The 12,799-nt window shown below is 46.8% G+C and overlaps 1 protein-coding gene across 3 annotated transcripts in view; it reads right to left on the bottom strand.

The window, feature by feature from the left end:
• The window catches only part of TMTC2 (transmembrane O-mannosyltransferase targeting cadherins 2), a 395,252-nt gene extending 387,213 nt beyond the window's left edge, over window positions 1–8,039 (bottom strand). Inside the window, exon 1 of one of the 3 annotated variants that reach the window (XM_072772934.1) lies at window positions 7,329–8,039. In XM_072772934.1, the coding sequence (XP_072629035.1) occupies window positions 7,329–7,411 (83 nt within the window). In that variant the 5' untranslated portion in view covers window positions 7,412–8,039. The remainder of the gene's footprint in view (window positions 1–7,328) is intronic. The other 2 variants (XM_072772933.1, XM_072772936.1) reach the window with 2 other exon arrangements.
• Window positions 8,040–12,799: the final 4,760 nt, after the last annotated feature.

Genomic DNA, 12,799 nt, shown 5'->3' with positions numbered 1-12,799 from the left:
GTTTCAAATGTCAGTAAATTCCTTTACCCCATGGCACTAATTTTTTAGACACTGTTTCCTAATGAAATCATAATCATTAGCCTGCAGGGAACTTGCTGGGTTTTCTTACCATGATGTTTCTGTGGAATCATGACACATTTGATTGTAATAAATGCCACAGAAATGAAAGGTAATCATCAAAGACAAAGCAATCTGACAGAAACATCTCATTTGGCCACAACACCTAACACAGAGCCTCTACCGCAAGGGCACAGATAAAGGTTTCATTTGACAAATCATATAATTTGGTCAATCTCCTTGACTATAACTACATACTGTGCCATGCTTCATACCCAGCCTCATTCAGATATCACAAAATGCCCCAGCAAACAAAATGAGAAACCAAAGCTTACATCAAATTATCAGAAGCTAAAAAAAAAATAAAAAAATATCAGAAGCTAAATAGCATCCCTTTGCCAAATACTAAGGTACTCTTAAAACAGGTACTGTAGCACTGTCCTCAAGCAATGTGGCCCGTGCATACCTTTGGGATAAGTAAATGTACGTATGATTTCATTTAATTCCACAATAAAATGGAATCTGAACATGAAGTTAGAATTTTCAATTCCCATCTCTTTTCCATATTAATTTTTTAGACCTGAGCAAATAAAGATCTCTCTGCCCATCCCATCTTTAAAACAAATCCCTTCTAGTTGTTCAAGTTAACTGGATCTCATGAAACGCCCCTAAAGTAAATACCCTAAAAACACAAGAGCAACTTTTCATGTATCTTGAAAACAGATCATCTCAGCGTTCCTGCCTTCTTCAAAATTTTCCTGAGTAGATAAGTTTACTCAATTCTTTCCTATTTACCTGTAAGAGAAAAAGGTCATAGTTGAACCTGAAACTGTAGTCCCAAAAAGTTTCTAAAATAAATGAACATTTATGCCTTTGATTCCAGGAAACCTTGAGTATCCAGAGGAACTGACAAATATGAATGAAAAGTTAAACTGTCAGAAGAGGAAAAGAGATCAATAGAAATTTGATAGTGCTGCATCTTGATGGAATTATCTGCCTAGAAAACATGGCCAAAAATCTCTCTGAGGCAAAAGTCTTCAATCCCTATGACCAGTCGAGGCAAATCTAGTTAACTCAGAGTTCAACCACTGTTTTCCTCCAAGGAAAACAACCAATCCAGACAAACAGGAAGGACACAATCTGGAAGAAGTATCCCAAAGCTTCTATGTGTTAAGAATACAGTGCCAGCGAGCACCAGACCAATAACAAGGCCAGTTCAAACCATCCACGCGGATCCTCAGCACTGCTGTTCTGGGAAAGAAGCCAACAGAGTCCCAATAAAAGTTTTAAAATATAAGCATCAATCAAAATAAACATGACTAAATGCAAGTGAAATTCTGCTAAAGGACAATCTATCAGCATTTTTATAAGTCTATCATCAGACTCCCAGATTCAAATACTTTACTGTACCCGCTACAGTACAGGTAGGAGAAGGACAGACAGGTAGGGATGCTTTGTTGACAAGAGCCAACAGCTGCTGTCCGCATTATGCACCATGTGTATGAGCAGCTTAGTAGTATTCGTACTTAGTGAATTAATGAATGTAGTCATTTATTCCTCAAAAGTACATACAAATCCAATCTTCAAAGAAACCATCTAGCATGGTGCTGCTGTAATTATTCAAAATAGGGCAGCCCCAGTGGCCCAGCGGTTTAGCGCCACCTTCAGCCTGGGGTGTGATACTGGAGACGTGGGATCAAGTCCCATGTCGGGCTCCCTGCATGGAGCCTGCTTCTCCCTCTGCCTGTGTCTCTGCCTCTCTCCCTCTCTCTGTCATGAATAAATAAAATCTTTAAAAAAAAAATATTATGCCTTTTTCATCCTATGAAAAACAGAAAGCACACAGTTCCTGGTGATATGCCTCTCCCCTTGTTTTCCAAGCAGGCTCTAAATAAGGACAGCTCTTCATAGAGGAAGGGTCTTTATATTCAGCAACCCATTTGTCCTTTCCATCAAGGCTGCCACACATGTCATTTTTGTGAAGTCATTAAAGTACGTACCCAAAGCTGATGTAATATTTACCTTACAAGAGGAAATAAAAAAATTTAAAAGGTAAATGTTACTGTGCTAAAAGCATGTTAAGCGAGAATAACAGTGTTACAAGGTTTGTCAGTCACATATTTTTCAGAGCGACGAGGGTAAACTTTGTCCTTTCCTAATATTATGAAGGCGTCTGTTCCAGAGGAAATGTACCCTTTGCCTATGATAAACAGCTGTAACATCATGGGCATTTTAAATAGGTGCCTTCAGCATGCAGAACAGCAACGGAGAGATTCAGAAGACAGACTGTGCTCCCAGCTCATGTTGGAACCCAAAGGGTTCTAGCTATTTCAGAATTATAGCATCAGGGAATTCAGAGATCCCATGGGGCCCATTAGCACTAAAAAACCAAATGCAGATGACAAGACAATGTAAACTAGTAATACAACCCCCCAAACCATACATATATGATATATATTATAATGTATTGTATATTATAATGTATATTATGTATACATTATAAATAATATATATTAAAACAATATATACATTACATAATGTGTGTATACTATGTATGTGTATATGCGTGTATACATACATGTGTATATTTGTGATAGATTATGTGTGTCACATGCATATATGTGTGTGCATATATGTATATATGTATGTATGTGTTTATATAGATATAAATAGATCTGTATCTATACACACACACACACGAAGACAACTAAGAGACAGATGGCTGGCAAGCTGTAATTTTCCCAATGGCATTTATACATGTCCACTCAGTGCTCATATTTGGGTCATTTGCTAGGATAAACCCCATGTGACAGGCTCACTGAAAGTAAGCCAAAGTAGTCCATACTGGCTTCACCTAATTTTAATTTTCTATTAAGAGACGTACTTGTTCAAACAGCAAAAGGAACCTGTTCTGCACAGATTTGACAGATTTGACTATATTTAGTTAGAAAGTAAAATATCATCTTAAAATACTTCATAAACTATAGATCGTATCCACTTGCAATTTTTTCATTGTATCATAATGAAATCAGAGTAAAACAGCACCCTGTACACACTCACTTCTTCCAATAAAGAGGTGAGGAGACAACATTTGATACAAAGCAAACTTCTTCCTTATATGCTTTGATTTTACAGTAATTCGTTCGAAACATGATTTTACTAAATACCAAGCAGGACTTCAATGGTTGAACATACTAAAATTTTAAGATAACAATCCCATATGTTATGGGTCTATTGGAGAGATAGTCTATTGGAGAGAATTTTTTAGAGGGAAGTTAACAGAGTGACTGATCATTTTATAACGGATTCTTATCATACTAGTTCATAATGCAAGCAGACAATAACTTTAAAAGGCTATGTAGAAGGAATAGTTGACTGTCTTTAGGGGAAAAAATGGTTTAAAAAAAAGTTATCATGCCTTAAATCCTCCATTCCTTCATTTTAAATGCTGTCAATCAAAATCTTTATGACTTTAGATTAACTCATTTCTATAAAAACAGATTTATATTTACATTCAAAGGAATAAATTAGGAATGTGCTATTAAGAGTTTGGAGTAGTTTTGATTCAAAAATAGAATTTCATCTGTGGAGTTGTTCCCCCACAAAGTTTACACAATTGTTGTACAATGGTCATGTTAATGATCAAAGTTGGGTTCGACGAATGCAAAATGGGCAATAAGGAAAACAATTTTCAAAGCAGCCACAAACCCATTTGCCACTTCCAAAAAACTCTTTTTTTAAGTAATGCATGATTTTATTCAGACAAGAATAAAAATATGTATTAGGTGCATTATCTTATTGTTATACATCATAAAGGGCTTGCCATCAATTAGGTGACGTGTGCAAAATGAAATCAGTCTACAAAACAACAGAGATGGCATCTTTCTACTGCTTTGAAGCAAACTCACTCCTCTTTGAGTGTTATCTCTATGGAAAACTTAGAGTAGTATTTTTAGAGAGGATACAGCGACAATGATGCAATGTTACCCTCAACAAATATGTAAGAGAGCAGAGAACATGGGATCAGCAATTTTTTTTTCCAGTGACCTAAACACCAGATTTCTCCAGAAAATGAGAGGGTCCTTCAAGAAGTCACATTCATCATGACTTAAAATTTGGCAAAGACCATATATTTATCATTCCAATTGTACTCTAACCACAATTTAAGATTCAATAGGATCATGACTAGACTAAAGGCAAGGGGGTGGGGGGTGGGGGTGAAGTTGAAACTGTATATGCTTTTCCATCAGATAGATGAATTCTCCTCTTCTGTTTGTTTCATCACATCCTAGCCATATTCTTAAGTTGAGCATAAAAACACTTGTAAAATATTAAGTTTTACCATAGGGAAATCGATTTTGCTATGAAAAAGTTTCAGATTACCACTTAATCTCAACCAAGCTACATCAAACAGTGAAAAAAAATTATACATATAGTTTACAAAGTAAACTCGATCACTATATTTAAAAGAAATGATAACTTTGAGAAGTACCACAGCAATAATGTTTAAGCTGAAGCAATATAAAGCCCTCCTACAGCAAATGCCAGATTCTTCAGCTAAAATGCAGAGTCTTGATTTAGTTAAGCAAGTCAAGCGTAAGAGCCATCTCCCTCCTTGGGAGCTGCTCCCAGCACTGGCCTCTCTCCTTCTAGAACTCTGCTGCACAAAGTTCTGGGGGTGGGGTGGGGTGGGGTGGGCTGGGCTGGGGGCAGTGGAATCCACAGATGCAATTTACACAAGGTTTTAGACCTGAGTCTTTGTAGTCTGAAATGGAGCGGTGGAAGTAAACACATTATTATCATCATCCTCCAGTTTCCACTCGACTTCCCAGCTCTCTCCCTGCTCCACGAAGCAGTGAGTTGGAGGAGGTAGATAAAAAACTATATCCGAAAAGCCACAATTTACAGAGCACCCTGGCACTGAATCACCTGTGCGTGCTATGCAGACATCCAGTAACTTCCACGGTCCTATTACTACGTATTTCAGGATTTCTAGGATACACGAAAACCAAGTCTGATTCTTAAACACTTCATACTCTTAAGCACGCAGGGTTGCATATGCAGTGCCGCTACTAAGAAAATACACTGCTACACAAAATACACTTCCAAAGTGTAGCAGAGTGGACTTCATACGTATAGGCTCTCAACATCCTAATGATAACGTCATGTCTATAGATCACGTATCGAGCAAGCTGTCAGTTAGATGACATGGACAACTCATCACATTACGTTCATCTACGTAGCTAAATAGAAGTCAGGGATCCTGACACTGCACCCAACCTATAACGCATAAAGCACTTACAACTGCCCACCATCAAAGTGCAACTAATTCATCATCTCATTCACCCCAAGTTCTCCCCAAGTTACAGTCCTAACACTACTTACTGATGATTAAAGAAGACCTAAGCATTACATCTACAGAAAAATGTACATGAAAATTTAGTTCAAGCCTGCATCTTTACAGGATACTTTCTACTGATAAGTACTTTTTAAAGAACTGGACGGCAGATAAAGGGCAGCATACACTGGGAATGCTTAATTGATCACAGAGTCCTACCGTACTTACTGTACTACAGTAACTTACTTTTCTCCCCATGCTCTTTATTCTTAGTTGAAATGATTACCTTCCAAACTGTCCCCAACAGCTCAAGGACCGCCCAGATTCATCCGTGAGCTCATTTTCATGAAAAGTCACCCATCTTTGGAAAGAAGAGCTTTTTCTTCCCATCCCCTAGAGACAGCAGGTGCACAGTAACACAAAACTGGAAAGAACAGACGCAGCTCACCCCACTCTTAGGCCAAGACTGTTTCTTTCTCAGAGTGTGCAGCGTGACTGCTAAAACCTGCACACTGGAAAAGTTGAGGAAAAGTTCAGGTCTTAACAGTGGCTTCCTTATCAGCCGGTCTGACGGACACGGCCTAAGATGCACTAAGAAGAATTTGCTTTTTTTCCACTACACCTATTATTGGGGGATTTCCTAAGAGACATGTGGGTGTAAACCCAGAGTCAGGGATTTGAAGCATACATCCAGGGGAGTGGGCACACCAGAGAACACAGAAGATGGCTAATCACCACCCAGAGAAGATCTTGCCTTCACCTCCCCTCACCATCACCCAATTTAGTCCACTCCACTCTCTGCCTTGCCCTGACCCCGGGGATCCATTCCCCTTTCCATAGCCCAGAGAGGCTGCTGAAAAGCTGTCAAAGTAAATCTGTGCTCACTTTTTGGATGGTTTCATTTCAATGGAGCATGAAACACCCCAGGACGGTTAATAAGTTTAGCCAGGCGTGCTGTTCTCCCTAATATATTTTAATTATGCATCTGTTTTAATTGTAATCAGATTAAGTCACCGGAAAGGCACAAATTGGAATTTTCCCTAATGGCTTATTGGAGCTTTTCATCAGTTTCTAAACACTAACAACATTTAAAAAAAAAAAAAAAAAGGTAGAGACACGAGCACAACTGTGACATTTTCCAGAAATCGATGCAGTTTCTCTGACAACACAGTTCAGGTCTCATTAGCCACCCAAACTAGCCCAAATGCAGAAGACAACTTCGGTCTCTAGGGGCGTCTTCTTCCCCAATTAGCACAAAAGCATCGCTAACGTCTAACGGGAACCTCCCCAAACAGAAATGGTAAGCCCAGACTTTTATAAAAAGTGCTGCTCCGAAGATGGGGAGGGAAGTGGAGGTGGGGGGGGGGGAGCCCAGGAGCAGCAGCTTGCATTACCTTGGCCAAAAGGAAAGCATCCTCAGGTCCAGCAGGAAAGTCGAAGCAGGGTCCTCTCCTCCCCTCCCCCTTCCCCCTCCTCCTCCCCTGCTAACTGTCAAAGGTGTGTTTTTCCCTCGGGAAGTCCAAGGTCCCGGTCAATAAAAAGGAAACGCTCCGGGGGAAGATCTGCTCAGAGGCAGGGAGCGGCTTCCTTCCAGCCCAGACGTAAAACCGCTCAGGGCGCACCAAGAAATACCTAAGGCTTTTTTTTTTTCTTCTTCTTCTTTTCTTTTCTTTTTTCTTCCCCCATCTAATACGTTCTTGAAACAGCTGCCCGAATTGCCGCGATTTTCCCCTAAGAAACTTAAAAGCGTTCGTCCGCCACCAGCCGAGAAGCGAGAGAAAGGACCTGCTGCAAACTGGGCGCCCCAACTCCGCCCGCCCGCCCGCCCGCCCAGCGCGCCCGCGCCCCGGCTTCGCTCCGGGGGGGACCTCGGGGGGACCTCGGGGAGCCCCCGGGCCACCGCGCAGTCCCCGCGCCCCCGCCGCCCCCTTACCTGTCATCGTAGCAGAAGTCGGCGCTCAAGGTGTTGAGGTACAAGGCGAGCCCCAGAGCGCTGCTCACCAACTCTGCGAGCATCTCTCCACCGCCTGCCCCCCGGCGCGGCTCCCAGCGCGAGGGCAGCAGCGGCCGCAAAGCCCGGGAGCATCAATCCCCACCCTCCAGCCGCCCGCTCCTCCCGGCTTCACTTTTCCCGAGCTCGCGTCCCCCCGCGGTCCCCGCGCCGCCGCCCCTCCTCCGCAGCCCCCGCGTCCTCCGGGTGCGGGCTCACACCGCGCTCCCCATGCCCGGCGCCCGCGAGCGGCCGGCGGCTTCGGGCTCCGCGCCCCCCGGCGGATGCGCAGGGCTGCTCCTCCGCGCGGCTCGCCGCCCCCGCCCTACCCCATGGCACTTCGGGGCGCCCTAGGTGAGGACCGGGGCGAGGAGGCGGGGCGCGGACGCGGGCTGCGGGCGGAGGCGCCGGACCCCGCGGGGCTCCGGGACCGGCGGGAGGAAGGCAGAGGAAGGGGGGCGGGGGCCGGGGGCCAGGCGGACCGCCTCCCCTCGCCGCCTCCCGGGCGCACGGCTCCGGGGCCGCTCGGCCTCACTCCGGCCGCCACCGCGGCGGCCGCTCATCCACTCTCTACCAGCGCCCTCCCCGCGCCGGCCCCTTCTCGGGCCGAGTGAGGAGCGGCGGCTGGAGACTCCCGAAGCTCCCGCGTGGGGTTCTCGGCGCGGCCCCCCGCGCCTGCGTGGCCGGCCCTCCATCCCGGCCCCGCCCCGCCCTCGCCACGCCCACCGCCACGCCCCCCATCCCGGCCTGGCCACGCCCCTCGCCCGGCCCCGCCCGCCCTCCATCCCGGCGTCGCCCCGCCCCTCGCCTTCCATCCCGGCCTGGCCACGCCCCTGGCCACGCCCCTCGCCCAGATAAGCCCCGCCCCTCGCCTCCCAGCCGGGCCTCGCCCCGCCCCTCTGGCTCCTCCCCCCGCCCCCCGGCTGCAGCGCAGCCTCCTCCCGGCTCCCGAGGCCCGAGGCCCCCGCTGCCCACCGCGCGCCCCCTTCGGGCTTCTTTCACCTTCTGGATTTCACTCTGGAACGCCCCGGGGTGACCCCAGGGCTGCTGCCGGCGGCCGGCCCAACGGGGTGCTGGCGTGCGCCCTGGGAGGCGCGGCCGGAGGACCACCGAGCCCGGGGGGACGCGGCCGCGCGGCGTGTGTCCGCTGGGCTGGGGGGGCCCTGGGGCCCGGGGAGGACGAGCGGCTCCGCGAGGGCTGCAGCCCCGCTGGCCAGAGCTTCGCGCGGCCTCGTGTGCACGCTCACGGCGCGGGAGCCGAAGCGCGGGGGTCGGGGTCGGGGTCGGGGGGGGGCGGGGGGGCGAGCCGGGGGCTCCTCAGGAGCGGCAGGTTTCGGCTCCGAGCGCCGTCGCCCCAGGTGTCAACGGGAAGCCGTCTGGGGAGAAGATGTTCCCGCAGTCGGGTTAAGAAGAAAGGACCCCGAAGGAGGAGAAGCAGCACCGACACGCCGCCGCTGCGGGGGGGGGGCCTCCGGCGGTGCTGGAGGCTCAGTTAGGGACGCGCCTGCGGCCGGGGCGGCGCTGCCCCCGGGGCGAGGGAGGCGGGAGGCTCGTGCCCCTGCCTTTCCGCCCGGATGCAGGGCTGGCTGGTGGAGGGCGTCCAACCTGATACATCACGGTGGAGGAGAATGGCCCGTGTAGACAGTCCCGGGGACCCAAGTTGCGAGACCGCGGAGGCCCGGGGCCGCCTGCCACGCCCCCTCCCGGCGCGGACCCGGTGGGCTCTGCTGCAGCGCCCCCTGCTGCCCGGCGCGCGCGGCGCGGGGAGCGCGGACCGCGGGGCTCCCCAGCCCGCTCCCCCAACCCGGCCTCCAAGCGAGACCCCCCGCCCCGAAATCGAATCCCCGGGATGTCTGGCAGCGGCCTGGAAAGTAAATACTGTGGTTTGGGTGTCCGCGAGACACAGCTCCGTCTTTTCCTGATTTCACAAAATAAAAATAAAAATCTGTGTAGACACAGATGACATGATGAATATTTATTATATCTATTATGCCTCGCTCATAATAGAAATGACGGACCCATTTTTGTTCCCTGAGATACACATACGGAAGCATGCATGAGAGTAGCATCTTTACAGGCAGAAACTGATCCTTTACCTTTTTTTTTTTTTTTTTTAGCTCCATAAGCTCTGCTCACCATTGAAAAGTTTGAAAAAGCCACTTAGTTGGCCCATCAAGTGCGTCTGCTGTATATCCCTCCACTGCAAATAGGATCCTAATACACTGGAGGAAGAGCACCCAGGAGCTGGGAGTTTCTACTGTGCTTTTATTATCTGAGAAACCTCTGGCTAGTCACTTAACCAATGTGTGCCCCCTTTTTGCTCACCTTTATAAAGCATGAGGAAGAGAACACCTCTCTATAGGTACCATTATTATGAAGATGAAAGTCATGAACCTGTGAAACACCTAGAAGAGTCCTCAGTGCAATAGAAATGTTAATTATTATAGTTATTCTTATTCCCTCCAACTTTCTCCTTTCCTTTTAGTTATTAACTAAAACCTAGATGCATCCCTACAAAATTACAAAATGTAGACCATGACGTCCACGCTAGTCCAACGCTAGTCCAACTATTGTCACTTCCTGCATGGACTAATGCAGTAACTTTCAAAGTGGTCTTATTTCTCCCCCTGCAATTCCCCACTCCCCACAGTCGTAACTTCAGGTAATACAAGATTCTTTTGAAAATCTACAATCTCTCTATTTTAAAATGTTCAATGACTTCCTGAAACCCATCAATTAAAGTGCTGATCCTTACCATGGCCAGCCAGGCCCTCCTTTGGCCTTGATCCCTTCTCTCCCCTGACTTTGTGCCAGCAACACAGACCTCCTCCTCCTCTGGTACTTTCCACTTTCTCCTCTTTCCCCATGGGATGCCTTCGCAGACGTTCTCCAGCTCCTTCTCAGCATCCCGATCTTAGTTCAAATGTTCTCACCTGAGAGGCTTTCCCAGCCCACACTGGGAAGTTGCCTCACTCTCTTTGTCCCCTGCCTTTCTTCAGAGCGTGCATTGTGTCTGGAACCCCCACTAGAATGGTGACCCCAAGAGGGCAGGAAGGAACCTTATCGACCTGGTTTTCCACAGAATAGCCAGAGCCTATAACATCTGAATGGGTAGAAAAAACTGAAAACAAGGCAAAATGTTGGCAATAGAAGAACAAATAACCGTACTTAACAGAAACCATCTAGCAACTGAAAATCCACACATTTGCATCATATCCGTGTTAAACAGTGAAGAATTAACAAAGAAAGGGGGAGGAAGTAGGTTAAAAATTCTGAAGAATACATCAGCTCTGCAGGAAAACCTATGGTAAGTCACACACAGACAGCTCTCTTCAATAATTAAGAGGACTCAGAGGCATGAAAGTAGTAAAAGCTCACGGTGCTAAAAGCTCGTAAGCCTTTCCAGAGCTGTCTCCCATAGTTTTAAATAAATATTTTCTACACCCCTCCTCCAACCTCCTCCTTTTCTCCCTACCTCCAGCTCCTGGGGATTGGGAGCCTGGGAGATGGGGAGAAATGCACAGTTTGTTCTCCCTGATCAAACGGGAGGCTGAAAACCCAGCTTTTAACAGATTTTCTCATTTTAATTCAATGTGGGTCTCAATAGTCTTCCAATGCATTAAACCTTGGTTGCTTTCAGGCTACTCTCCAAGGACTGAGAAGGAACCAATGTCTGCGTTCTCTACCTTCCTTGGACACCGGCCTAGGAGGAGAGGGGAATCGGTTAAGAGGTGTCATCACTATCCTTGGAGATCATTTCAAATCTGGGGACATCGCCCTTTGGTTTATTAAGCTGTACTTACCCATTGTGACATTGCTACCTCCGTTCTGAATATATATATATATATATATATATATATATATATATATATATATATTCTAGTTAAAGCTACTGTTACTCTCCACAGATGAAGGAAATTAGGCTGGCTGGCTTGACTTTTCTACCTTAGACACAAGACTGGCCAAGAAAGTGCTAAGCCCTTATTTTCCCAAAGTAGGTTCCACACATCTGCTACCTCACCACTTCCTCAATGAATTCTTTTTTATAGTCGCCCCGACCTACCCTGCATTTGTTCTGCATTCCCAGGCCTTTGTTGTATAATTCATACCTTTGCAGTGCCAGGTCCTCGGGGTAAAGATTTCCTTATTTGCCTAAGACATTTTTAGTTTATTGTGCAATACCATCTTCCCTTTGGGTGTTGCATAAATATTAACTAAAAATCCACATCTGGTCTTAGTCTTCATTTCTATTTGTCCTAATATAACTTCTCTTTGAACAATTCATTTGGAAAGTGTGCCAAGGGTGAAATGTGGCACATAAATTCTCCGGCTGCACAGAATGCCTTTTAAAGTGCCCACAGATTTGGTTATTTATGAACAGAAGATTTGCACCTCTTCCCCTGCTCTCTCAATTCTAAAATTGTACCAGGCCAAAGTAATTACAATCTCCCATATGTTTTGCGGAAAAGGTATCCAAGAATCTCCTGCTAAAATCTTAACAGATTGACTAGGAAGCAGAAAAACACTAGCCCAGCAGGTGAAACTGCCTGTTTAGGGAGGTCAGAACAGAGCTCTCGGCTGGGGGACTCATAAGCCCTGGGCTTTACTCAGGAAATAACCCTGCAGGAGAAAAACAGCAGAGCGTGGATGAAATGTGGGTCAGGGAGCTGAAAGAGGCACACGCGCTGCTTGGTTAACTAATGACAGTAAATGCATTGGCTACACATGTTACATTTAGATGCTCCCAGCATACCAGAAAATGCTGCCCTGCAGACACTGCAATATGTGACATCGCTTTGTCCCCAAACTTGTGATCCATTAGGAATATAATTAGGACAATACAGCCACAGAAACAGATCCTGTCACCTCTGTCACAAACCCGGGGCGGTTAAGAACCAGCTGCTACTAAAATAATGATCACTTTAAAAATCTCACAGTCTCCCAGCTTGCAATTCAGAGGATGTGGGGGTAGGGGAGGAAGGGAGGAGGAGGAGGAGGAGGACCAGGAGGAGGAGGAGGAGGAGTGTAGAATAACATGTTAATGACCAGATATGGATAATTGCAGAGATGTTCAGGCTAATGATAGAATCTAGAAACTCAATCAAGAAAAGCAAGGACAGCCTCCTTCATAGAATCCCTCTGAATGCATTCACATCCACTGGTATAAACAGTGATCAAAAATATTCTAACAGCTTGAAAAATTGCGCACACTCTTGGGTAGCAGAGTTTTGATAAACCTCAGATTCTGTAAAATCAAAGATAAGTTGGGGCGCCTGGGTGGCTCAGAAGTTGAGCAGCTGCCTTTGGCTCAGGGCGTGATCCCGGAGTCATAGGATCGAGTCCCACATTGGGCTCCCTGCATGGAGCCTGCTTCTCCCTCTGCCTGTGGCTCTGCCTGTCTCTCTGTGTCTCTC

Source organism: Canis lupus, chromosome 13, assembly GCF_048164855.1.
Source record: "Canis lupus baileyi chromosome 13, mCanLup2.hap1, whole genome shotgun sequence".
NCBI classification, from domain to species: Eukaryota; Metazoa; Chordata; class Mammalia; order Carnivora; family Canidae; genus Canis; species Canis lupus.
The sequence above is the reverse complement of the archived record's forward strand: the minus strand, read 5'-3'. Positions and strand labels throughout refer to the sequence as shown.